This window comes from Fundulus heteroclitus, chromosome 11 (assembly GCF_011125445.2).
Source record: "Fundulus heteroclitus isolate FHET01 chromosome 11, MU-UCD_Fhet_4.1, whole genome shotgun sequence".
Classification (NCBI taxonomy): domain Eukaryota; kingdom Metazoa; phylum Chordata; class Actinopteri; order Cyprinodontiformes; family Fundulidae; genus Fundulus; species Fundulus heteroclitus.
In genome coordinates, this window is record NC_046371.1 from 16013219 (window position 1) to 16040403 (window position 27185).

The 27185-nt window shown below is 44.6% G+C and overlaps 3 protein-coding genes across 8 annotated transcripts; 2 read left to right on the forward strand and 1 right to left on the reverse strand.

Annotated features, from left to right (window-relative positions):
• Positions 1-617: 617 nt before the first annotated feature.
• Positions 618-6920, reverse strand: LOC105939057 (F-box only protein 40). Of its 2 annotated transcripts, XM_021307759.2 has the most exons (7): positions 6515-6920; positions 6313-6362; positions 4912-6066; positions 2445-2731; positions 2148-2279; positions 1052-1337; positions 618-924 (listed from the first exon to the last, which is right to left on the reverse strand). In XM_021307759.2, the coding sequence occupies exons 2-7, from the start codon at positions 6313-6315 to the stop codon at positions 706-708; spliced, it is 2082 nt and encodes a 693-aa protein (XP_021163434.2). In that variant the 5' UTR covers positions 6316-6362; positions 6515-6920; the 3' UTR covers positions 618-705. The 2 variants fall into 2 exon arrangements, with proteins under 2 accessions (XP_021163434.2, XP_035998855.1); XM_036142962.1 differs by having other exon boundaries at positions 6313-6536.
• Positions 6551-19988, forward strand: LOC105939050 (F-box only protein 40). 4 transcript variants are annotated; one of them, XM_036142960.1, is made up of 11 exons: positions 7011-7107; positions 7199-7364; positions 11990-12048; positions 12138-12164; positions 12390-12948; positions 13368-13885; positions 16981-17160; positions 17235-17476; positions 17560-17691; positions 19027-19327; positions 19408-19988. In XM_036142960.1, exons 4-11 carry the CDS (start codon positions 12162-12164, stop codon positions 19609-19611), a joined length of 2139 nt encoding a protein of 712 aa, XP_035998853.1. In that variant the 5' UTR covers positions 7011-7107; positions 7199-7364; positions 11990-12048; positions 12138-12161; the 3' UTR covers positions 19612-19988. The 4 variants fall into 4 exon arrangements, with proteins under 4 accessions (XP_035998854.1, XP_035998853.1, XP_021163428.2 ...); XM_036142961.1 differs by lacking the exons at positions 7011-7107; positions 7199-7364 and adding an exon at positions 6551-6568; XM_021307753.2 differs by lacking the exon at positions 7199-7364 and having other exon boundaries at positions 7013-7107.
• Positions 19989-21527: 1539 nt separating this feature from the next.
• Positions 21528-26029, forward strand: si:ch211-274p24.4 (coiled-coil domain-containing protein 92). Of its 2 annotated transcripts, XM_012881307.3 has the most exons (5): positions 21528-21939; positions 22189-22337; positions 22822-22869; positions 24918-25393; positions 25483-26029. In XM_012881307.3, the coding sequence occupies exons 2-5, from the start codon at positions 22208-22210 to the stop codon at positions 25600-25602; spliced, it is 774 nt and encodes a 257-aa protein (XP_012736761.2). In that variant the 5' UTR covers positions 21528-21939; positions 22189-22207; the 3' UTR covers positions 25603-26029. The 2 variants fall into 2 exon arrangements, with proteins under 2 accessions (XP_012736761.2, XP_012736753.2); XM_012881299.3 differs by having other exon boundaries at positions 21536-21939; positions 24918-26029.
• Positions 26030-27185: the final 1156 nt, after the last annotated feature.

Below are 27185 nucleotides of genomic sequence, written 5' to 3' on the forward strand. Positions count from 1 at the left end.
AATTTCATTTATTGATCATATCACAACAGATGAGAAACAATATTCCAAATTACTTTTCTTAACAATTTTGGCAATCATTTGTGACTTATGTTGGAGCTTTGTTTCAAAAACCTATATCCCTATCTGACACAATAAGTTGTTTCATCATGTGGGGGCATTATATACTGTCATGTGCTTTTGCTTTTGAACATTCTTGTTTATTTGAAAAGCACTTTGTTATTTTTACAAAATTCCTTAAGAAAACAGCTGATTTTCCAATTAATTTAAATAATAAACTAAATAAATGTATTTATATGTAGTAAAAATTATTTCATTCTTTGCAAGGGTCCTGTTAGAAAAATCATATTTTGATTATGATTATGAAACTTCTTCTAACAATGTCAACTTTCTCCAATATATTTTTAAACTAATTTCCTCTAATATTAAAATGAACTTGGAGACCATTTTCAACCATCAATTTGTCTTTGCAGTTGAACCATCTGAATAAAAACAGCACACATTTGTAACTTATCTTTTTTTTTTTTTAATATATAGACAGCATCCATCTTTATTATCCTAAAAGGGCTATCAAGACATGACGTTATTATACCACATTAAAAGCAGGTTTGTATTCTGTATCAGATTAAATTCTACTTTTAATCAATGTATATGAAAAGAAAGAGAAGGGGATAAACATGAATCTATTGTCCACAGATTTCTGATGTCTTACATCAGGATCCTCTTCCCCTTGAACAGTGTCACCAGCGTGGGACCTTTGCAGTTCTTGCTGGATTGAATCTCTTCTCGGACACAGGGCAAGCGAATTTTCTCAGTCTTGCACTCGACCTCGTTGTAGGGACACGCTTTGAGGTGTTCGGAGATGGGCGGGATGTTTCTGAAGCCCCAGGAGTCCACAGGAGAGAACAGGGAGCTAAACTGCCAAACCTGAAGGAGAGCAGAGTAAGAAGTCTGAACTAAGTCCTAATTTCTTTGTTTAAAGCAATCTATCGAGCTTCCTCAGGCTTGTTGTTATTGTGTGTTTGGATAAAAGCTAAAACGATAACACCCTTACCCTGTGCGTTGGCCTCCACCTGGCTCGGCCTTGTGAGAAGCTGGTCCTCTCCCAGCGGAGAGTGACCATCCCTCTCTCCTGCAGCAGAGACGAGCAGACCTGCCTCATGAGCCTCGATACCAGGGCCAGCTGGGACAGGGACAGGCTGTCCAGAAAACTGGCCACGTGGCACAAGACCTCGTAGGGCAGCGAGCTGAGAGAGTCCTCCCCTCCTTGGGCCTGACCTCCTCTCCCAGTCTGAGAGGACGGGACGGTGGGATGCAGGCTAAAGCAGCCCAGCTCCTCGCTGGCAGCGGGAATAAAGTAAAGATATTTTACTACGCAGTTTGGTTCTGTTTCATCTGCATGTTGGCGATTTCCTTTAAGTCTGAGTGAAAAGAAAAGATACAATGACTTTTTACAACAATGGGTTAAACTATAGTTATCACGCATTTTAAAAAGCCTGCATTTAACACTATTAAATTATTAGAGGGCTCTCATCTCGAAACTTAAAGATTTTGAGTTGGCATTTGTTGAAGAAAATCCAAATTAATAACTGCGGAGAAGGGAACTCTTGATTCAGTAAAACTGTTTCTATCAGAAATACTGAGCGACATACCCCCAAACAAATTCAACTAATTATTGATTTCAAGTGTAATAAAGCTACTTTTTAATAGAAAAAAGCATGATGTGTAAGATTTTACCCCGTTAAAATCAGAACGTAATTGATTTGTCATTATATTTGCTTTCTTTCTGGATTTATCAAATAGAATTGATAATGATCAATAATCAACACTGCAGTTGCTCTTTTATCCGACAGAATGAAACATGTGCCCTTGTTTTCTAAAACAAGTTTATGTACACAGAGAATGCACGGCAGCAATGCTTTTAAGTCTCTGTTTCTGTCTTGTTTTTCAAAGCACCAAGCATTTATGTTAACATACCGTCACGTTGTTCGCCATAATGTGCTGACATACCCGTCTCCTGGTCGCCATTTTTTTGTTAGGTATTGGATTCAGAGCTGCAGTTTGCGTTCGTTTACCTCTATTTATCCAGTTCTCATGACTGAACTATCATATGTTTAACGAAAGTATCTGAATTAATGTTTTCCCCTCACTTGAAACTGACGGCTGCTTCATGGGTGGAGGGCCGAAACCTCCTCTGGCTGTAGGTACACCCCAGGTACGCTAGGGGGCACCGCTGTTCAAACCAGCCGTTCACACCCATCTGGATGTCGCTGTGGATGTTCCTGCGTTTGGCACCAAAAATACATATTATAGTGCATGCTAAAAATACTTAATATGTTAAAAAAAGAAGATATTTGTAAACCAGTTATGTTTGGTATGTGGTGTCAGGAGTAAAATATTTTTTTTTGGGATCAGGATAAAATGTTGAATGTGGGAGGAAATCTCACTTGTAATGTTTGCCGTATTCGGTGCGCTGGAAGGTGTGTCCGCAGAGGAAGGTGAAGGCGGAGCTGGCCTTGTTGTGCCGGCTGGTGACGCTCTCCACCTGCAGCTGCAGGTGCAGCTCCAGCGGTTTGCCGGCCGTCAGGTCAGCCAGCGACGCGTTCCGGCGGAAAGGCGCGGACAGGAAGCTGTAGGTCTGCGTGCCTTCATCCGTCAGCAGACTGTCGGAGTACACGCTCTCAGCGATGAGGTGGCCCCTCCGCTCCCTCTCCAAGGAGCACAGCAGGGAGGCCTGCGCAGAAAACCCCATTAGAAACGCTTGGATTAAAGCATTCACCAAAAATGTTTTTACCATACATGCCTTTTGAGTTTAAATTAAAAAAAAAAGTAACATTTCGGTTTCCAGCGTGAAGGTCCTAACCTGACTCCACCAGATAGATTTGCTCCGCATATCCATCTGGAAACCTTCCGTTGAAGTAATTTTGGGAAGGGGCGAAAATACTGGTTAGCTGATTGGCCTATGTTGGTGATAGACGGGCCAAATAAACCAATCAGATCAACGAAGTATATGACGTACTAACAGCGACGACGAAAACACAACCACAAGCTCTTGCCAAAACCAGTCGGGAGAAGAGCAAAAACATCTTTTCCTCTGAGAAAAGCCTCCAGAGCAGTGTTTTGCTCTTCTTTCAGTGAAGAAATACTCTGTAATTCCGATAAAACTTGCTCGATAGCCACGCTAACGCTAGTTTCATCGGCTGAAGCCGCCATGTTCTTTAGACTGAACTGTCGCGCTTTTCGTTGCGTCACACCTCAACCCGCCTCAAAGCCAACGCTGATTGGACGTTCGTTTGGTGAACGGCTCCAAATTTTCTTTAATGGAAAGTAGCCAGACTGATCTGCGAGTGAAACCTTGAAAGCTCGCGAGATCAGGATGGTCTCACGAGGCTATGAAGGTCCTGCGGTTCAAATCCTGGCCTGGGGTCTTTCTGCGTGGGGTTTGCGTGTTCTCCCTGTGCATGCCTGGGTTCTCTCCAGGTACTCCTCAGGTGTGAGTGTGCATGGTTGTCCCTGTGATGGACTGGCGACCCAGGGTGTAATCCCAGTGTCCAGCCTCCATTGAGACACGGCACGGATAAGTGACTATAGATGATGAAGGTCTAGTTTTTCTTTCTCCTGCTGGGACCTGGGAAATTTCCAGCAGACACTAGAAGGTGAAAAACTGTGGTGTGACATCTTGCACGGAAAAGACAGACGACCAGACAAGGCTGAATAGCTTCGTCTGGTTAGAACTGAACGGATGAGGTTAGATAAGACCTTTTCCGTTCTCCTTCTCACGAGAAGACAATCAATTCTGACTTTGATAAAGTTAGCGAAAGCAATGAAAGAGATTTTTCACAGCTACACTAAGTCCTGTGTTCACCCCTGACAGCTATGAAGCATTCTCAGTTTTTCATATCATTCATAGAATCTGAACATTTGACAAGTAATTCAAGTCATTTTGTTTCCAGGAGTCCAAATATGAGTGACACAGAGGCCCGTGTCTTTTATACCTTAGTCACTAGACTGGATGAGGACCTGAGCTTGTCTTGCTATTACGCAGGAGCAGGAGTAGTGAAGGTTAAAAAAAAATCCTCAAAGCTCAATGAAAACTCCAGCAAAAAAAAAAAAAAAAGTCCCATCTGGGAGACCAAAAGTCTTCAAAACCATTAAAGACATCTATGGCAATGGGTTGCTTGTTAGGCATGTCAGATAAAAATCTTCCCTGTCATACTATTGCAAATGTAAATATATGGAGTTTGTCCAACTCTAAGGCAAATACCTAAAAAAATTAAATAAAAAAAAAAACGTGATTCACTCAAATTAGATTAGGATTGAGTTGTTCATCAAAATAAACTACACCGGAGTTTTGAGTAAAACAAAGAATAAATAATGCATGTGGAAAAGCACCGAATGAACACGGTCAAATACAGTATAGGATCTGTGATGTTGTGGGACACTTCCTCTTCCAAAAGCCCTGGGGGCCTTGTTCGATTCTTTCAATACCAGGAAATAACATAAAAAAATAAAATCTGGAGCCTCGAAAAACGAGTCTTCATCGGGTGTTACTGCAGGATAACAAACCAAATACTTTTGGTCAAATCAACAACGTCTTCCATGGGCGTCCACAGAACTAAACACTGACTCATTAAACCCAACAGGTATAAACTTGAGGATCTGAGAGAACCTACGCAGGCATTGTAGAGACATGCAAACTCCGTAAAGACAACATGTGGCTGGGATTAGAACCAGGGACCTTTTTAGTGAAAAGCATTCGAGCTGTTCCTCCATTCATTGGCAGAATGTTCTTTTTCATGCGCTCACTTTTTCGGACTAAAAGGAGACTGTAAACATGTCAAACGTGTTTCCTGAAGCTTTTTGCACATCTAAAAAGGCCGGTCCCATCAAATGACCGCAGGGAGGCTGACCCACCTGAACCTCCTCCCACACGGGCATGTCCCCTGGTGCCACGCCCAGGTCGCTGGTGTCCACGGCTTCGCTCTCTCTCTTGTAGAAGGCGGGGTTGCGGATGCGGCCCTGCCTGGCTGTGAAGCTGGTTGGGATTTTAAACGTACGCACGGTGATGATTTTCATCGGCTCTAGGCTCTTGTACTCAAAGTTCTTTCCAGGTTTTCCAGTAAGACAGGAGGAGGAAGAGGAGGAGGAGGAGGACGCTGCTGCACCTGCACAGCTACCCGTTTCCCCCTCCTCCCTCAGTGCACCCAGGCTCCTCCCTCTCCCCCTTCCCCGACCCCTGCTCGCCGCCGCCGTCTCCTCGGCTTCCCTGCAGGCTCCCATCTCCATACTGAACATGCGCTCCCAGGCATTGTAGTTCACTAACAGATCAGCATCCACTCCTGATCCCCTGGCTATGGCCTCCCTCTCCTCCTGAGACAGCACCGGCTGACTTTCCTCCTCGTCTTCGTACTCGTCATACTCTTTCTCGTCAGGGAAATTCACGCTGATGCTGTTAACTGCCTCCCAGAGTTTGTTTCTCGCTTCTTTATCAGCCGCCCTCTCCGCTGCCTCCTTCTCCAGAAGGGCCTTTTTCTTCCTCGCCTTCTCCCTCCTCCTCTCCTCCTCCTGCCTCCGTTCTTCCCTCTCCTCCTCCTCCACGCTCCGCGTCAGCTCTGGGAACAGCTTCGTCATCTTTATGGAGTGAAACAGAGCCTCCTGGTCTTTCAGAGCCATGGCCAGGTCCAGACATCCCTCCCTCCCTCGCCCTCTAAGCAGGTTCTCAAACAGCTCCGCGTTGGGTTGAGAGCAGGCGTCGTTCGCAGGCCAGCGGTTCCACTCCACGGAGCAGCACACCACGCTGGCCGGACACACCTGGAGGTGGGCCGCCCGCGAGGAGCGGGGCAGCTGGACGGGGCAGCCGTACCCGGCGTTGAGGCAGGGCACCCTCACGTTGGGGCAGAGCAGCAGGTGATCCTCCTCCTTGCACAGGTGGAAGACGGCTCCGCAGAGGAGACGGCAGGGGACGAGAGTGCAGCTCACCGAGGCCTCCACCCGAGCCCTGCAGCGCCGGCTGTAGCAGGAGTCGCAGTGGAGGTGGTGCCGGGCCCTGGAGCCTCGAGGACGGTGACTCTTAAAGAAAAGGAGGGCACAGGTTGTTGGAGGGTGTGGTTCAAATCTGCAGCAAGCATTACACCCGGTGATGAATCAGATTTTTCCTTTTGAAACACTTCCCAGATTCCAGATTCAGTTGTTTCGATGGCTACTAATAAAAAATCTTAACATGCAGAGTGAATTGAAAAAATACATTTAAAAAGATTTGTGACGCCACCCAAAGCCAGAGAGTAGTGATGTGTTTTCAGTCAGGAGTCAACGTACCATCCTTAAAAACGTCCCGTCTGCCGGTCTCTGCACCTGAAGCTGCAGATCTGTGCAAAGAGAAACCAGTCACTCAGAGTCCCTCAGTACCGCCTGCTTACGTAAAACAAAATGCACACGAGCGGCTCGCTTTTGATTAATAGTCAGTTCTGCAGCAGAAGAATCAAAAGAAACGATGGAATCGAAGCTTTAGCCTACCCACCTCGTGAGCTGAGAAGAAGACAGGCACGCCGGCTTATGAGTTTAAAGAGCAAATGTGTGTGTGTGTGTTGTATTGTGAGTGTTATGTGATGGTGTTATAAATAGAGCTGAGGCCTGACTAAGAAATGTTACACAGGTGGTCAGGGGCATGATCTGGGTTACAAGCACTCTCGACGGCTTACGTCAGGAACATATTAGGATTTATTCTGTTTTAAAGGCGGGTTCTGCCTGGAAAACGAGCCCGTCGAAAGAAAATCTGAGCAGCGTCCTTTCATTGATATTTATATGCTGAGTTTTAATCCGTTCTGTGCCTCTGCTTGTGCATTTTTGGGCTGCATTTATTCTGACAGAGCATGAAAAGTTTCTTCATATTAAACTCAGACTAAATTTAAGATTAAATGTGGCATTGAGGTTGAATAAGCTGCAGCAGCGTGAAGCCTGGGGTGAGATGGGGGGGGGGGTGTTTCTTCTTGGGAACCTGCTCAGGGCTCCTTGGCTAATTTTAACCTGTCAGTTCAAAGAGCAGATGCGAGGCCTGAGAGCGACGTTATAAAACCAAGGAGACAAAAACAACACGTCTGGGGAGGCGACTCGGTAAGAAAGATCTGATTTCACTGGGGTTCTTCCATTTGTCTAAATTTCTACGACATGAGGGTTGATTATAAAGGTTTTAACTGGTTTTTAGGGCTTGTTTGCTGTTCTGTACGTTGTGAGCAGCAGATCCATTGTTTCATAATGACTTTGAGCTTCAACTCTGCATATCAAGGTAAACTGGGGGTTTGTGTACGTGTTTGAAAACAACTAGAGCTGAATTAGGAGGCCATGACATCATTGGGAGAAATAGAGAAGAGGTATATAATCCATTTTTCTAAATTTGTTTTAAAAGGCTGGAAAAGGGTAGACTGCCGCTTCTGAGCCAGGGGTCAGTCTCTCCGACGAGGGGTTTAGGTATGTTGGTGTCTAGTTCACAAGCGAAGGTAGGATGGAACAGGAGATGAACAGATATATTGGTGCTTTGTCTGCCAGAAAGCAAAGCTCTCGAGTTACCAGTCTGTCTACAGTCCGACCGTCACCTATGGTCATGAAATATGGATTATGAAAAAGATCCTGGAAACAAGCGGCCGAAATGAGCTTAGTTAGAGCGAGGAGCTCTGTGTTCTGGGGGGGAGCTCAGAGTGGAACTGCTGCTTCTCTGCATCCAAAGGAGTCAGTCCAGGTGGTCTGGGCATCTGATCAGGATGCCCCCAGAGCCCATGTCCCACTGGGGGGAGACCCAGAACTCTCTGGAGGGACTATATAAGATAAAATAGACTTTATTGATCTCAAAGTGGAGAAATTCACTTGTCAAATATATCATATCATATTGTCATATATCCTGTCTGGCCCGGGCCCGCCTTGGGATCCCCCAGAATTAGCTGGAGGATGTCGCTGGGGGGGAGGGATGTCATGGTTTCCCTCCTGGACCCGATCTCCACGACCCAATCTGAGATGAGCGGAAGACAATAGATTGTTTCAAAGGAAGTAGAACCATTAACATCCAAACTGATCCCTGAATATTCAAAAGTCAAACAACAAGTGAACCTGCCAGGGAAAGAAAATCTGATATTTCTATGCATGTAGTATAATGACACTCCTATTGCATATGACTGGATTTACAACAGGAAGAAAGCCTGGAAAAAACAGGGTAAAGGTTCTTTACTTTCCTTTACATTTCTGCTGTACAGAACCCTCCTGTCTATAAAGATGTTATTTTGGTCATTTGGGGTTTAACTGGCCAGTAACAGCAGAAGCGAGTCCTTTCTTACCTCTGCACCATGAGGCTGCAATTGGTCGGGACCAAAATGCAGGCAAGAGCTTGGTAGTTGCATGTTGACTTATAAGATGTTTTAAATAAAACTAGAAAAGGCTGTTCCTGCGAAACAGCAGTGAGAATGCTAATCTGCAGAATGATTGAGCAGAAGATGCAGAAAACATTGAAATCAGATTTGAAGAATTTAAAAAGTTTGAAGAATTGAAATAAATAGAAGAATTTGAAGGATTTTGAAGTTTGAAAAATTTGAAGAAATTTGAAGAATTTGAAAAATTTGAAGAATTTGAAACATTTGAAGAAATTTGGAGAATTTGAAAAAGTTTGAAGGAATTTGAAAAATTTGAAGAATTTGAAGAAATGTGAAATATTTGAAAATTTTCAAAAAATTTGAAGGAATTTTTAAAAATTTGAAGAATTTGACAAACTTAAAGAATTTAAAAATTTTAAAGAAATTTGGAGAATTTGAACAAATTTGAAGGAATTTGAAAAATTTGAAAAATTTAAAAAAAAATTGAAGAATTTGAAGATTAAGAACAACTAAAAAAATTCTGAAGAAATTTAGCAAGGCGCCTGCCTCGTGGTACCGTCAAAAATACTAACGGGGAGCAACACTGCGAATTTCAGCTTCCTACGGTCTTCACAGCACCCACAGTGCCCTTCGAAAGGTGCCATGTTAAGTCAATGGATCTCCTAGAAGCCTCTGGCTAAAAGGGTTGTCATGGAGACTCCCTCACAGCTGTAGCCCTCTATTTGTCTGTAAAGGCAGAACAACCCCGGCTAAGCAGAAGTTGGTAGGACCTTTCTAAAGCTACTTCTGGTTAGCAACATGCTAACCGTCCGCTAGCATGGTTGTGTTCAGTATCACCGGGGGATTGTACTCTGTCAGTTTGGTCCAAATCCTGTACTGGGAAGTGCCTCAAAAAGGGGTGCCAATACTTAATGTCACCAAACGTGACCAAAGTTCATGGGTCAGATCCGCCTCCTTTAGCAACTCAGCCTCACCACATCTGGGCCAAGAACTCAACATTTGACCAAAATGGTCAGTAGCGCCATTTCCCACAGGTGGGTGGTGCTGTATTGGCCAATTGGGTCGTGTCTGGGCATCATGCCAGGTCCTGTTGGAAGCAAAGGCCCAATAGGAAAGCATGTGACATCCAAAATGGGACAGAAAACTGACACATGGCTGAAAGTCACTTGAAAATTTTAAAATGTTAAGAGGAAGTGACTGTGCGAATTTCAGGCTCCTACATTAATCACAGCCACTGCAGTGGATGTTGAAAGTTGCTATTCTATCCAAATGGAGCGTCTCCCTCTGGCCCTCAGAGTTCCGTCGTCATGGAAACTCACTGACACAGCTGCAGCGGGCCGTCTACCGAAGTGCAGAGACTTTGCTCACAATAAGTCCCATTGGATTATAATGGAGAACTTTGCCCCGAACAACGCTTCATATCTCTTGATCCATAAATGGTAGAAACGTAATTTTTTCTGCGTTTAGTTCTTAACGGATAGGGGAAGAAGACATGCTATCGGTTTTTGCTGGAAAAAGTTTAATAAAGGCATAAAAAATTATGATATAAAGGCAATGTTTAGCGAATTTCAGAAATCCTCTAAAAAGGTTCCCGAACAAATCGCTCTAGCTGAAAAAGTATAAGAGATATCAAAATAATTCTTTCACTCTGAGTATCTGCAGGCTTTTGAGGACTATGGAGTTCATTTTTAGGTTTGTACAAAAATCGGTGTAGGCACAGCGACGATGTAAATGGTGGATGATGTGGAAGAATGAAGCTCCAAAGCGTTTTAAGGATTTTGCACATTCGCTACTCCCGAACAAATTGTTCCTGCGGAAAAACCGTAACAGTTATCCACAAAATTCCTTTTTTATGAGTGCCAGAAGGGTCGGGACATTCATGTGTGAAAGTCTCATGCCTGTACATAAAACGGTTTAGGAGTAGCGACGATGTAGAAAAGTGCCTCATTTGGGGAGATTGAATTCTGATCCTGTTTTAGCATTTTCCCAAAACGCTACTCCCGAACAAATTGTTCCTGCGGCAAAACCGTAACATTTATCGACAAAATTTCTCTTTTGTGAGCGCCAGAAGGGTTGGGACATGAATGTGTAAAAGTCTCATGCCTCTACATGAAACGGTTTAGGAGTAGCGACGATGCGAAAACATGTGATGTTTTGGATTTCCAGGTGTCATTTTTCAAAACCGCTCCATAGGAAATGAATGGGAAAGGTTTAGGGTTAGTGTCGCTCTGAGGTGATTTGCGAAAAATCTATAAATCCCACACCAATGATGGTTACATTTTCCGATTCCAGACAAAAATTCCTACGTTTTGATGTATAATTTATGTGGATAGGGTGAAATTTGAGCGAGTGAGAAGAAGTTGTTCGGAGAAGAAGAATTTGTTGAATTTCTAGAGTGCGCACTCTAAACGAGGCTCCTTGACGACCATAGCAACGCATGTTATTTGCTGAATTTCTTGAAAAACCAAAATTATTTTAAAGACGTACTATACGAAAATGGTGAAAGATATGAAAAAGCTGAAACATACCATAATAGCCAAAAGATATCACTACGTTTTTAAAGTTGAATGGCGTTTATTAGTGAAAGTAGGCTGAAGCAGTAAGATGACAAAAAGTTGAAATATTTGAAGAATTTGAAGGATTTTCCATTCATTTTCAATGAGAGCAAAAAACGCACAAAAAGTTAAATATTTTAAATATTATAAAAGTTATAATTACAAAAAGACATAGCAGTAATGTCGTGAACGAGCTGAACGTTTTGATACAAAAATTGTTTAAATCGGTTGAAGTATGCAGGAGTAGTTAGATGCCGAAAAACGTACGGAATAATAATCAAGACCTGAAGGAACTTAATAAGTGAGAATGCTGTATAGCATTCTCACTGATAACAAGGATTACAGGTTGACATTAATACAGGAACCAGGAACACAGGCAGTCAGGAACCGGGTAGATCGAGGGATGAAGACGGAGGACCTGACAATCTGCATAGGAGGGGAGACGGGACAAACAACGGGTGGAGTGAATTACACAGCTGGGATGAGTTATATAAGGAGGGCAGAGAACGGGCTGCAGCAGAGGGAGTACTGGATGATAGGGAATACTATAGTGGCCAGATAAGGAGAAACATCCAGCTAAGGAAGAACAGAACCAACAAGATTATTAAATAAAGAAAAAGGAGCCAACAGGAATCTAAACTAATAATCAGAATGCGTTCTAAACATAAATACTGAACTAACTAACCAACTAAAGAAAGGCAAGCATAAAATAAAGATCTAACAGAATTACTAAATAACAATGAACATAGCTAACCAGGCAGAAACTGAACATAACAAACATCAGAATATATAATTAACATAAATGCCGAACAGAAAACTAAACAGATGACTAAACGAGGATCTATGAACAGTGTAGAAGTAGAGTATAACAGGCTGCCAGATCTGCAAGGAGCTAACCAATTAATCACATCCCTGGGGATCCCGACATTTTAAACTGAATTAAGCTGCACTGCATCATGATTCAAATAAGTCTTTTTTACCATCAGCTCCATTACTAATACCTTTAAAAGCAATAAAACGTGTGAAATTTGACACATGCAGCTGACACGGCTTACCTATTTTTATTTTTATTTTTTATTGCAGTCTAAGTGTTCAGTCAGATGCTGGTGATGGAGCACAGCTAAAGAAAAACGCCAGAAAGGGTAAGTGATTTCTGAGCACAGCCACACGTTGTTCAGAGCTGCTGTAAGGAGTTAGAGCACGGCTCTAAATTTCTCTTTTTCTCCTGCAGCAAAGAAGGAAATAAAAGCCAAGTATGGTGAGTGACAAACTTACAATCAGGCATCAGTGCTGCTGTGCAAAGTCAACTCAGAGAAAACGGGAGACTGTAAAACATGTACAGTGACTCAGACATGCAAACTGTGAGAAGACTTGTTTTTAAATCCAGTACATATGACACGTGAAATTGAGTTAGTGAGCTCCATTCACAAATCTGACAATAGCAGCGCTGACTCCTGTTGTGCGTGCCCTCCTTTTCTTTAAGAGTCACCGTCCTCGAGGCTCCAGGGCCCGGCACCACCTCCACTGCGACTCCTGCTACAGCCGGCGCTGCAGGGCTCGGGTGGAGGCCTCGGTGAGCTGCGCTCTCGTTCCCTGCCGTCTCCTCTGCGGAGCCGTCTTCCACCTGTGCAAGGAGGAGGATCACCTGCTGCTCTGCCCCAACGTGAGGGTGCCCTGCCTCAACGCCGGGTACGGCTGCCCCGTCCAGCTGCCCCGCTCCACGCGGGCGGCCCACCTCCAGGTGTGTCCGGCCAGCGTGGTGTGCTGTTCCGTGGAGTGGCTGCGCCTGCCGACCGACGAGACAAACGCGAACGGCTTCAAAGCCCTGCAGGACAACGTGATGAAGGAACGTGGGGCGCGGGACGACGCTCTGGATGTGGCCATGGCTCTGGTCGACCAGTCAGACCTGTACACGCGACTCAGAATGAAGCCCCTTTATCCAGAGCACATGGAAGAGGAAGAGGAGGAGGAGATGAAGGAGGAGTTCAAAGAGGAGATAGCTGTCGGAGGGCTTGGTGTTCAAGACCAGAATCCCAGTGAAGGTTGCTCAAAGTGTGGCCTGGTTCTGTAAAATCCAATTGTGCTTCTGGAACAATGCACTGCAAAAACGGAACTAAAAATAAGTAAATGTTCTTAAAATTAGTGTATCTGTCCTTGATTTGAGCAGGTAAATAAGATGATCTGCCAATAGAAAAAGATTTGTGCACTTAAAATAGGAACAATTCATCTCCATCATCTTATTTCAAGTGCAGGATGTCTAATTATCTTAATTTAGGGGTCAAAATACTCATTCCATTGGCAGATAATCTTATTTACCTGCTCAGATCAAGGAGAAAAACACTATGTTTAAGAACATTTTGCTTATTTTTAGATCCGTTTTTGCAGTGTGCTGCACAGAACATGAGAAACTCCTTAAGTCAATGAGATTCATACTAAACATTTCATTCTTTTTTTAATTCAGGCCTTCCTGTAAGCAGCCTGTGCGACAGTAATGCTGCAGGGGAACCTGTTCACAGCAGCGCTGCTCAAGCTTCAGGGGTCAACACGGAGAAGAAACACAACCTGTTCGAGATGATGTTCAGCATGGAGAAAGGCGGCTGCGTTGCCGCTCAGGAGAACGTGGGGAACCCAAAACCAAAACAAAAGCCCGCCGCAGAGGGAGGAAGCCAGGGTGGGACAGATCGGGAGACGCCGGACAAGGATCGTGCCAAGCAGAAAAACACGGAGGCGGATGGTTCTGCTGCGGCCAGGAGCTGCCCGCCGCCCGACACCAGCAAGACCGGCCAGGCCCCGTGGCAGGAGGGGATCCTGGAGCGTCTGGGGCAGGAGCTGACGCCGCAGGAGTACAACATGTACATGGTGCATCATGGACGCATGCTGCTCACCTTCCGACAGATAGACGCCTGCACCCCCAGGGAGAGAGACTTTGTATATGGCAGCCTGGAGCCAATTCCAGTGCAGACCCTGCGCTCTTTCAAGGTGATGACTTCAAGTTCGGCAAACTGGCTCAGAAAAAGGATGCTGTGGGGCTCTGACATTTATGAAACAGTGTATTACTATTGCCTTCTCGCTCTCTTTTTTTTCACTTGACCACTATAGTACTACTCCTGCTATTTTCTGAGATAACCTGGGAAAATTTAACGATTTTAAATGTTTAAACTATTCAGTTAAGCCTAAAAGTATAGACTTAGACTTAGACTTAGACAACTTTATTTTTCATTCTGCATGCACAGAGTGCGCACAGAACAAAATTTTGGTTGCATACAGCTTGGAAAATCACGGTAAATTGCAGTAAATTACAGTGTCCATTTTTTGCTTCAGCAGTTTAACGGTCTGATGGCATATGTGCAAATGTGCAATATGCGCATGTGGTACAGAGTCCATTTTGCATTTTGTGGCTTCAGCAGTTTCGGCAGTTCAACAGTCTGATGGCAACAGGGAAAACGCTTTTGCAGAACCTGGAGGACTTGCAGCGGAGGCTGCGGAACCTCTTCCCAGAAGGCAGCAGTGAGAACAGTCCATGGTGGGGGTGTGAGGGGTCCCTGATGATGTTACAGGCTCGGGACACACAGTGCTGTAATGAAAGGTCCTTGATGGAGGGAAGAGGAGCCCCGATGATCCCTTCTGCTGTCCTCACCACTCTCCTCACCTTCTTCCAGTCAGAGGCACTGCAGCCTCCACACCACACAGAGACAGCTGGACAGAATGCTCTCTATGGTGCTTCTGTAGAAGGTCCAGAGGATGTGGGCTCTCCTCATCCTCCGCAGGAAGTACAGTCGTTTCTGTGCCCTCTTCACCAGTGACATGGTGTTCAGACCAGCTGAGGTTGTCCGTGATGTGCACCCTCAGGAACTTGGTGCTGCTGACCACCTCCACTGCTGAGCTGTTGATGAGCAGTGGAGCGTGGTGGGGGCGGATCTTCCTGAAGTTGACGATGATCTCCTTCGTTTTCTCAACGTTCAGAAACAGGATGTTGTCTCTGCACCAGCCCACCAGCTGCTCCACCTCCTCTCTGTAGTCCTGGTCGTTGTCGTCTCTGATGAGGCCCACCACCATTGTGTCGTCTGCAAACTTCACGATGTGATTGGTGGTGAACCTGGGGACGCAGTCGTGTGTCATCAGGGTGAACAGCAGGGGGCTCAGGATGCAGCCCTGAGGGGAGCCTGTGCTGAGGGTGACGACATCAGAGGTGGTCTGACCGACCCGGACTGACTGAGGTCTGTTGGTGAAGAAGTCTAGCAGCCAGTTGTGAAGGGGTGTGCCGAAACCCAGATGTTCCAGTTTTTCCACCAGATGTTGAGGGATGATGGTGTTGAACGCTGAACTGAAGTCCAGGTACAGCATCTGCACGTGCGTGTTCTTCTCCTCCAGGTGTGCCAGGCTCAGGTGAAGAGCAGAGGAGATGGCGTCCTCAGTGGAGCGGTTCCGTCGGTAGGCAAACTGGAACGGGTCGAGTGTTGATGGGAGACTGGAGACCATGTGTTCTTTCACCAGCTTTTCGAAGCACTTCATAATGATGGGAGTCAGTGCAACAGGCCAGTAGTCGTTGAAACAGGTGACTTGAGGTTTCTTCGGCACCAGAATGATGGAGGCAGACTTAAACCATGCAGGCACTGTGGCTTGGTCCAGCGAGGTGTTAAAAATTTCTGTGAGGACACCAGCTAGCTGACCTGCACACTCCTTGAGCACCCGCCCAGGTATGTTGTCGGGGCCTGGGGCCTTCCGCGGGTTGACTCTCCTCAGAGTCTTCCACACGTCGGCAGTGTCAAGGCGGAGGACCTCCTCTTCCTGATGGGGAACAGCTTTCACTGCTGGAGTGCTGTTTAGTGCCTCAAACCTCCCAAAGAAGTTATTTAGTCCATTGAGGAAGTCAGCATCCACTTCACCCACCGGGGGGGAGGGCGTGTTGTATTCAGTGATCGCCCGTATGCCTTTCCACATGCTCCTGGTGTTGCTGGCGTCATGGCAAAGCTCCTGGATTTTCTAACTGTGGTTCCACTTTGCTAACCTGATGGCACGGTTCAAGTTGGCTCTCGATGTTCTCAGTGCCTCCTTGTCACCAGACTTGAAGGCTGAGTTCTGTGCTTTTAGTGCTCGGTGAACCTCGCCGGCCTCGCCCACCTTGGATCTGCAGGGATATACATACCCCTGCAGAGTTAGATTTGTTTGTTCTGACTGAACATGATGATGTGTGTCAAAATAATGATGATGTGTGTCCTTGGCCTTGTCATCTGGGCAAAGAAGAGGACTTGTGGCGTTAGAAGAAAGAGCACTTGAATTGTTGGGTCAAAATGATTTTGTGGCAAAAAAAGAAGATCAAGACCCAAGAACACCATCCTCATGGTCAAGCATGGTGTTGGGCACGTAATGGTTTTGAGGTTTTCTTTTGCCAATTTCATAGACAATCTATGCGCTGCAGCCGGCACCCTGGACAAAGAAGACTACGTCAAGATTCTCAACAACAACATCGAGCAGTCTGCTGATAAACTTAGTCTTGGGCAACATTGGACATTTCAGCATGCTGAGGACCCCTCCAAAAAAAGTGGTGTAGAAATGGCTAGCAAACAGTTTTGGACAGGCCTAGCTACATTCTCATCTTGAACCTATGGAAGGAGCTAACGATTAGGGTAAAGGCGTGAAGGCCTTCCAGCCCAAAATAGTGAATATGGACAAAGATATGAAGTGAAAACATGTTAAAAAGGTGGTTAGCAATTATGATAAGAGCATGGTTGCTCTAAAGGGGACATATTATCCAAAATTCCCTTTTTGTAGTCCTTGAGCTCATTTTGGTGTGTCATTTGAGTCTCTAGGAATGCAGAACATTTGAATGTAGCCTGTCCAAGTGTAGATATCTCAATATTCTGTTGAGATCATCAGAAAACAGCTTCTTGGTAGAAAGAAAACAATTGATTAAGTCGAGTGTATAAATAATTTTGGGCTTAGCTGTAGCTTCAGTTTTCTTGGAATAACAGTTCAGTTTCTGCAAAGCAAACAGGTTTAGTTCAAATGCAATCATTGCTTATCTCATTCATCCTGTGAAGTGTGATGGACTTTTGTTTTTTTTCTCCTGCAAGGTCCCTGTAAGTTACCAATACAGGAGGCGGGTATACCTCCACGAGACCGCTGAACGGGTGCAGACTGAGCAGCGAGCTGTGGACACGTCAGACCTGGGAGCCAGTGAGGAGGACTGGTTTTCGGATGAAGCTGAAGCAACCCTGCTAGGCTACGCTGAGATGGCAGTCATAGGTCACAAGGTAGAGACTGATCTGGTAATCGTTGCCTTTTGTAAAGGTTTTAAAAACCTCTTGAATATCTCTTCCTTTGCCAGATCAGTGAGACAAAGGCAGCAGACGGGCTCTACGTGGACGTCGGAACACAGACGCACTCTTTCCGGACGGCTCCCTTCAAGCAGAAGACGACCCTGGCGGAAACGTTGGGCGACCGACCGCCGCGGCTTCTTCTGCAGCTTCAGACGGAGAGTGTGAACAGCAGAAACAACAGAACCAGCTGCGCGTTCACCTTCCTCTGCGGTCACACCTTTCACCGCAGAGAGTTCGCCACGCACTACAGGTGTGAGTTAGACTCAGGCGTAGCGGTTCAGGGGCAGAGGCGCGAAAATCAGGTGCGGTTTCACGGTCGTTTTGTCTTTCCAGGAACGTGCACAGTGATATCCAGATGTGTCTGAGTGATTGGTTTGAACAGCGGTGCCCCCTGGCGTATCTGGGCTGCACCTACAGACAGAGCAGGTTTCATCCGTCCACTCAGAAGGCCACTGTCACCTACAAGTGAGAACGCCTGTTAATTATCATGTTATATAGCTGCTGCTATCACATCTGTGTTATCAGCTTTCATGATTTCATCTTTGAAAGAAGACGAGCAAGAAGAGCCTTGATAAGCTTACCTTGTTGTGTTTTTCATGACACCTGATGCCTACATTTTAATTCCATACCGTGATTGGCTAAAACCAACGTTTGGTAGGTGGGCACTAGGTGTCGCTTCATCCAATCAGCTCGGATAGTTCTGCTGAATATTGTTCCAAATGGATACGATGGGAGCAGAGAGTGCCACACATTATCAAGCTGGTTGCCAGGTTAATTTACGGTGGGTCTAGATGTTCTGCTGACCTCTTAAGGCATTTGGTTACACAGCATTTTATTTTAGGTAATCAGAGTAAAATGGATTAAATGTAAATGCACGCCACACTTTTCAGATTTTTTTGTTGTGGAAAAATTCTTTAAACATGAGGGTTTATTTTTCATACTCAAACTTTGTAAGGCCTTTCTCAACTTGTACAGTGCCTAAACTGCTAGTCTTGTTATCAACTAACATAAATGTCATGGAAGATGATATGGATGGGAAAATTTGAGAGTAAATTAATCTGGGCCTGAGTAAATGAGATTTAAATGCCCAAAAAATAAATTCCACCTTAAAAAAAAACAGATGTTTGTAAACAAAACCTCTTACTTTTGCTGTAAAGAAGGAACTAAACACAATAAATTGTATATACAACATCTTGGTTACATCTATAGCCAATTTGGCGTCCACACAATAAGCAATTGAGAAGGTATACATGTTTAGATTGAAACAAATCCAGGCAGACCTCTACTGTTTTGTGCCATATTGGCACAGTTTTTGAAATTTGAAATTTATTCTTGAAATTGAAAATGTGGGATACAATTATATATTTGATCATAAAACTACAGCCCACCCCAACCCGAGAAAAACAAAATATTTTGTCAGCACTCTTTGTTTACACACTCCAACAACTATATATACAAATTATAAATACCCTTTTACCCTCGAGTGGTCAGCTGAAAGTTTTCAGAGTTATGCCAATGAGTTTGACTTTGATGGATTCTGTGTCTCGTTGGCTTTCATTAGCAATGCATCCTTTAACTTGGTCATAAATTGCCACGTGTGTTGGCAAAACCAGGCCCGCCAAAACACCGGCTTGGTCATAAATTGCATTTTGGCTATCTGAGTGCCTTTTTGCATGGTGTTTGAGCTGTGGTCAGTGGATAAACTATAAGAATAAACTATAAGAATAATTACATTGAGCTTATTGACTTAAATCCTAATTTGCCACTGGACAGTTTCACTGTTTCCTTTGCTTCTCACAGTCAGCAGCTGAAGTGTCTCAACTTGCGTCCGGATGTCCTTCCCTCTCTGGACTCCTCTGCTGCTCAGAGGAGGAGTAAAAGTCAAGCGGGACACGGGGAAGACTGGCTGAGCCGGCTGCCCTACGAGGTGCTGTGCCATATAGCCAGCTTCCTGGACAGCCTGTCCCTGTCCCAGCTGGCACTGGTGTCCTGTCTCATGAGGCAGGTGTGCTCCTCTCTGCTGCGGGACAGAGGGATGGTGACCCTCCGCTGGGAGAGGACAAACGCCTCACACGTGGGAGCCAAGTGGAGGTCCAGACCTGTGAGAAGCACAAACCATCGCAAGCCGTTATCAGTGTTTACGTCTTCTGTCCTCGTGACTCTGCTTCCGTCTCCTTCCAGGTGTGGGAGTTCAGTCATCTGTTCTCTACAGTGGACGCATGGTGCCTGGCTGATGTTCCTCCCATTTCTGCTCATCTGAAAGTCTGTCCGTACTACCAGACGACTGAGCACGGGGAGCCGGTTCCCCTCCCCTTCCTCATTGAGAAACAGGAGAAGAGTCCGAAGAATTCAAGCCTCCTCAATCATTTTACGGGAAGAAGATGACAACAATCCAGATGTGAAAATAAAAGACTCTGCTTCCTGCATTAAGTTAAATCAATTTCTATTTAAATGTAGCATTACATCTAGGATTGGGTATTGAACCCAAGCAACCATCCTGGTTTGTTGCAACCTAAAACCCCAGTGCCCTCCCTCCTCTAAAGAAGCACCGATGCCTCACCACTGAGGCACACAGGTTACAGCTGTATCTGTGAGCTTTTGACGCTCCAAGAGGAGAAACACTTTTAAATTTACTAAGTTAACCACTTAGTTTGCAGCAGATCTGTGTTAAATTGTCCAACCTCCTACAGACTTTGTTGCACACTGATGTATCCCACAGCACTCTGATAAAACGACTGCAGCAAAAACAGCAAAAAAAAAAATGATGTCTCACTTCCTGTTAGATGATTCATTTACAACAATTCCCGGTTGCCCATTTGAATGAATGTGTTTTGATGAGTTGCTTTTATGTATTTATTTTTTTATTTGCAACATTAGTTGAAGAGCTCAGAGTCTAAAAGCCTTCTTAGGTTCCCCTTTGGTACAGAGATTTCTTCTATCACCAGATCCAACTGTCTTGCAAATTTAACACTGAAAGAAAGAACTTCTCACTTTTTTTACTTTTTTTAACAATGCATACCTTCTTTTGATGTAGTTATTTTGAAGAGAGGGAAATAGCAATCATTAGAAATGTTGTATGCTCTCAAAGGCATTTTTAGAACTCCTTATTGTTCATTTCTGGTGGCCACCCTAGCTCCATTTCTTGTGGAAATTGTCACAATGTCAAAGCCTGAATCATGCAAACTGCTGCTAGAAACATTGGTGAAAGAATGGGTTGATCTCAGAAGCTCAGTGAATCAAGGAGTTGGGATGGACCCTTCAGCATACTTCAGTATTACAAGACCTTTTGGGCTTGTCGTGCTCCCAGCTATATGTGGATAGTTTGAGGGTGGCTCCTTCCTGTTCCAACACCACTGTGCACCATGCAGTGCACAAAACACAGTCAATAAAAACATGGATGAAAAAGGCTACGTTCACACTGCAGGGAATGCGACCCAAATCCGTTTTGTTTGCCCATATGTGAAACCAATATCTGTCTTTTTTACGGCAGTGTGAACGGCCCAATTCTGATCTTTAAAAAAAAAAATCAGATTTGTGCCACTTCCATTCGTGGTACTAATTTGGAATACAATCAGATTTTTTTCAGTGTCCGCAATCTGAACGGTCATGTCGCATTTTACCAGTGTTTCACGTCACTCCTGTCTCTCACTACACACCAACACGCAGCACTAGTTACCATTGCTAATAGCTGTGCCGCTTTCTTTTTACCTTACTTCGTCTTGCTATGATGTGGGCTTGGTGTTGTTGCCTCCCATTGCTCAACAGCCTTATAATAATAACAAGGAGAGATGCGAGCCATCATACACACTTTTTTTGTTGACAAAGCTTTATTGAACAATCACCTTTACTTCATAGTGCTGTTCTGTGACGTCTCCTTCTGTTGTCTGCGCATGCGGGTTGCTTTGTGGTCTTGAACCATTCAGAGAAGTCTGATGACGAACGCATTTAATAGTACAATGAACAGCCAACTAAAAAACAAAAAAAAAACAGCCAGGCCTCATCTTGCAACATTAGCGTCCGCCCTTACAAATGCACATCTGGATGAACGGTTGTAAATTCAAAGAAACACACCCCTACACATTCTGAAAAGCCCTTTTCCAGAAGAGTAGAAGCTGTCGCAGCTGCAAAAGGTTGGGCTGAGATCAAATTAAACCTTGTGGAATAAAAATAAAGTGTCATTCAAGTTCACCTATGGATAGACAGATGAGTTAACACCTTTGGCTATATGTCAAAAAGTATTACGGTAACGTTTTGTATGAAACAAAATAATAATAATAATAATAAGGCGTTAATATTTAGTATGTCTGTGAACACTGGCATGTTTTCAGAAGGCCAAAATTAAACTCAGGCTCACTGTCTTATTGGCAGCACTATAATAAAGCCCCTCCTCCTCCTCATCCTTCGCCGTCTTGGTGGCACTAATAACCCCTCATAGCTCCGTGCTTTGTTGTGAGCGCAGCGCTGCACTGCGCGTAACAGCAGAAGGTGAAGAGTAGGTTATTTCCACTCAGCCTGATCCTGCAGGATTCATTCATGCCCCGCAGAAGGCGGACAGGGAAACATCTGGGGGAGCGTCGCAACAGCAGGACCGGGTAGCCTTGCGCAACGATCGGGCTTTTGTTCTCCGCATTTTCGCTGCTGCAAGGACAGAGACGCCGGTCCGGGACAGATCCATGAGACACGCTTTGGACCGGATACCGCTTCAGCACCACGGTAGGCCACAGAGGCAGCGAGAAAACGCTGAAAAACGCGTGAAATCAGACAGAAAACAATTGGAATGAAATCAAACGCATGAGACGGAGCCTGCTGCGCGACTGACAAACGCTGCTATTTTATTACGCAAGCCATCTGATGACTATTTTCTTGTGTCTGTGTGTGTATATACAAAATGTGATCAGTGCACACTCTTGTGAGAGCAGTGCAAGCCGTGCGTCTGACGTCCACCCGCTAACGTCTGCTCAGGTTGCGTGAAGGTTAGGCCATGGACGCCGGGAAGCTGGAGCAGCAGGTGGCCAGCGTGGAGCGGGGGATCTGCTTCCTGAAGCAGGAGCACCTGGCCATGCTGACCGGCCTGCAGCTGGAGATCACTCACCTGAAGAGGCGCTGTCAGGGTCAGTCCCCGCTATCTCTCTGTCAGTGCTCCCCCTGGCGGGTTTTCCTGTGGGCCATAGTGGGCAGTTGCCCAGGGCATTATCAGGAAGGGGGCGTGGGCATATGAGCATCTCAAAATCGGAGTTACGCCTTGAGAGGTTGTTTATTACTGGGAAGTTGGTGCCTCTGTGTGTAAAAAAAAAAAAAAAAAAAAAAAAAAAAAAAAAAAAACTCATGCACGAGGCTGAAAATAAGGAGATTAGGTTGGCCGGGCACTACCTTTAGCTACAGTGAGCCGAAAAGCTAGAAGAAATTATGCATGTGACGTTTTCTGTGGATGTTAAAGTCGACAAGAAGGGGAGGAAATAAGTGTGGGGGTTGTAGAAGGAGGGTCTTATTCATCTGATAACCGCCACTGCCTGCATATTCTCCTCCTCACACTGCAATCTCTCCTAATCTAACTCATAACTCTCCTAATCTGGCTCTGCCTTTTCTGTCGTGCAGAGCTGAGCTGTGAGCTGGACTCCAAGTTTCCAGACAGAAACACAGCAGGTAAGAAATTAGTTTTAATGAATAAATAGCCTAAAGAACTTAACTTTCATCGTGAAGAATAAACTAAATTTCTCTGAACCAGTGCTGATGCGGCTGGTTTCTCTTTTAGATGACACAAAAAATGTAACCCTTCGTTTCAAAGTGTAAACTTCTTTGTATTTGATTCTGGTTTTATGTAGCACATAATTTTGAAGTGGAAGGAAAAGTGTGCGTGCTTTACACCTGTTTTTACAAATAAAATTATAAAAAGCAACGTGCGCTTATGCTAATTTCCCTTTACTCTGATACCCCTTGATAAATCCAGCGCAATTGCCTTCAGTAGTCATCTCAATTAGTAAAGAGTGTCAACCTTTATGCAGATTAGGTTTAAGCATAAATACAGCTGTGCTGAGAGGACATTTAAAGAGTAGCAAAGCACATCCATGCGCAAGACTGGCCCAGTCACAACGGAGAGCTAAACCAAATTTGACAACCTGTGGCAAAAAAAAATACACAAATGTTTTTAGAGGCTTTCCATCTAATCCGACTGAGTTTTAATCATTTTGCTGAGATAAATGACCAGAAATTAGGTAGCGTACATACTCTGAAAGAAATTGACTCAGGCTACGTTCACACTGCAAGTCTTGGTGTTCAATTCTGATTCTCTGCCGCCATCAGACCTCTGTCTGAAAGTTTCATGACCCCAAAGCAATCTGCATGCATAGGCAGGGTTCCCACGGGTCCTTGAAATCCTTGAAAGTTTGTGAATCTGAATAAATAAATTCAAGGCCCTTGAAAGTTCTTGAAAACAGCCAAAAAAACACCTTGTCCTTGAAAGTCCTTGAATGTACTGAAATTGTGTCTTTAACAAAGGTAACAAAAGCCTGAGAATGATTTAAATCTATCTCTGAGCAGCTTTCTGGCAACCATGGCACTTTAAACAGAAGTCAAAAACTAGCTTAATCAAAGATGAAAGCAAGTGAAACAAATTGTTATAATTCTGAACATCTGAATGCTGCACTTTTTTCCATAAAATTCCATGAAACAGTAGGCTAATATACATCTTATATGTAATATAGTATGGCATAGCCATGTACTGTGGATATAAATGTAGGCTATGAATATGATCAATATCAATGTAGGCTATAAATTAAGTCCACTTTCTTGCATTGCTTCTGACCCAACAACTTCTATGCCGTTTAGTCTTTTTTTGAATTTGCATTGTATTAAAATATGATAACCTATTCAGCGGTCACAGTAGGTAAATGCCGCCACGTGTGGTCCTTGAATTTGAGGAAATTGGTCCTGGAAAGTCCTTGAAAGGTCCTTGAATTTGATGTTCACCAAGGTGTGGGAACCCTGCATAGGAGAAAGACATCACACAGCAGCGGATTGTTTTACAGAAGTAATAACAGATGTAAATGTTACCTGAAGTGTTGAATAAAAGCTTAATAAAAAAAAAACAACGAAATAGTGGATACTAGCGTCTCTGTGTTATTATGAAGTTGGTAAGCAATGGGAGACTACATATTATTTCTAGATAATATTTAGACCACATTACAACAAGTCAAAGAAAGGTAGGGGGAAAAGCTCAGCTGTTAACAACGGCCTTTTGAGGAGCTGTGACTGCTACTGCTGTGGATAAGTGTGTGTGGAGTGGGAGCCAGGACAGTGACGTAAAAGTCAGATGACATGACTGTTCAGACTGCAGATGCTTCAAAAACTATCAGATGCGTATCTGACTTAGTAGCACATATGGATTTGGCACAAACTGGATTCTTGGGGCGCAAAAAGATCTAATTTGGGTCGGATTTGCCTGCTGTGTGAACGTAGACTCAGTGGAGCCCGATAAAGATGAATGCCACGGTTTTCCTATTTGTATTTGTAAAAAAAAAAAAAAAATCCTTTACAAACAACCTTTTCCTTCCAATTCATAATGATGCAACACTTTATGTTGATCTATAATTTAAAATCTCAGTAAAATGCATTGAAGTTTTTGGTGGTTGCATAACAAAATGTGTGTTTAAAGCTGCTGTAAACCATGTATGAGTTCGTTTTGCGCCCCTCAGAGGAAGAAGCGGAGCTGGCAGCGCGCTGCGAGGCCGCAGAGCGCCTCCTGGAGCGCCAGCAGTGCATGATGGTCGCCGCGCGGGGGCAACTGCGAGCCGGCCGGGCGCGGGCAGTGGCGCTCGGGAGGAGCCTGAGGGAGGAGGAACGGCGTTTCCTGGAGGAGCTGAAGCGCCGTAGCCACAAGATCACGCTGCTGAATCGAGAACTTCAACGGCAAAATGTCATGACGACGACCCTTCACCATGAGCTGCACAAAGCACGATTAAAACTTTTCCAGCAGCGGCAGAGGGCAGGCTCTGCAGCAAATGTAGAGCAGGAAGATGTCAGAGTAGAGGAGGAGGAGGAGGTAGAGGAAGAAGAAGAAGAGGAGGAGGAGGAAGAAGGTTTAGACTGGCCCCTGTCTCCACATCCAGGTGCCTCCTCCGCCCAACCAGAAGGGCGACAGAGGAGGAACATCAGCGTGAGGGAGGAGCGGGTCAGAGCCTGCATCCCACAGGAGAGAGTGACATCCCCACAGAGTCCACACCCAATGCCTGACCCCGCCCTCTTCTTGGTGCCCCTCAGGTACCGCCTCCTTCGTTGGAGCCAGCCAATGAGACTTCAGGGCGGAGAAGACGGGGAGGACGAGTGGGAGGACATAGAGGACGGCAGGGTGCAGAGGAGGGTGGACATGGGTGCTGGTGAAGGGGAAACGGCTCTGTGATGAAGATGAAGAGCGTGTCCAGCGTCTACCCGCAGCATTTCGCTCTCAGACGAGACACATCCAAGGCTGTGATTGGAGGAATCTGGAGAGTAGCATATTGAAATTTTAGCTTCACAAGAAACGGTAAATCTAAACTAGACGTAGATATATTAATAGATGTGCGCAATTAAGGGACCGAAATGTTCTCAAAAAGTGTAGAGGAAGGCTTTTCAGTTTACCAGAACTGATCACAACGTTTGCCTACAATTAGCAGCATTGCCTCTGGGTCACTGAACACTTTCCACTTCCTGATCCAGCTATATGCTTGTTTTTGTGGGTTTTTTTTCTTTAAGATTGTCACTTGAAAAGAAAATTTTGTATTACCTGCACTTTATTAAATACAATATGCCTAGTTATGGCAAACCATAACTCCTGTGGTCATTTTGTGTGTTTCAAGACATTAGGGAAAACGTAAGAGGGATTCCTCTGCTGCTCGAGATCTTATTGAGACCTGATGAGGAAACAAAGAGCCAGAATAGTAAAAAAAAAAAAAAAAACAGAAGGAGTCTATTTACCATTTTGAACAGCAAAGCAAACGTAGGTGCTCTGGTGAGATGAGACCAAAATTAAACTTTCTGATCTACTTCATAAGCTGTGCTTTATGTAGCTGAAAGCATCTCCCCTGAACATACAATCCTCATTGTGAAACATGGTGGTGGCAGCATCATTCAGTGGGGATGCCATTCCTCCGCATTGGAGAAGAAAGCCGGTCTGGGTTGACAGAAAGATGGATGGGGCTAAATGCGTGTCAGAACTGCAAGAAAACCGCTACAAGCTCCAAAAGACTTGAGACTGGGGGAGGATCAGCTTCCAGCAGGACAGAGACCTAAAACACTCAGCCTGAGCCATAATGGGGTGGTTTAGATAAAAGCATGTGTCAGAATGTCCCAGTCAAAGTCCTGATCTGAAGACTTGAAAAGTAATTCATTCACAGATGTTCTCCATCCAAATTATAAGCTTGACTTGGTACTGTGAAAAGAAAAATGGGCAATAAAGTTAGTCTCCTGTTCTGCAAATCTGGTGAATTCTTGCAGCTTTAACTCCAGCAAATTGAGGTTCCACAAAGCATTGATTTAGGAGGCATAAATCCCTTCCAAATATAATAACTTTTATTTTTATGATACGACAAAACAAAGTTAGATAAAGTTGCAGAGCACTTTCTAATTTTCGGGCATGTGTGGGTCTTGTAGTTTTAATAACGTGGAGGATTCCGACTGTTGTTCAACTCTAGAAGGCTGTCAAAGCAAAACAGAAACTGATGGCCAGACCAAAAAAAAAAAAAAAAAACAACTACACAGGACGGTCATCCTCTCACACCTGAAATGACTGCATGTTGTGTCCTTTCTGTGATCAGAAATTTGAATATAGGTTACTACTGTAACATGCTACTGAAAGAAATGTAGCTCAAATTCTACACTAGCATTCAAACAACAGGAGATCCAAGTCTCATCAAGAAAGCATCCGGTGCCAAATTAACTACTCTCTGGTCTTGTTTTAGCAGATTTTTGCATTCATTCAGTAAAAT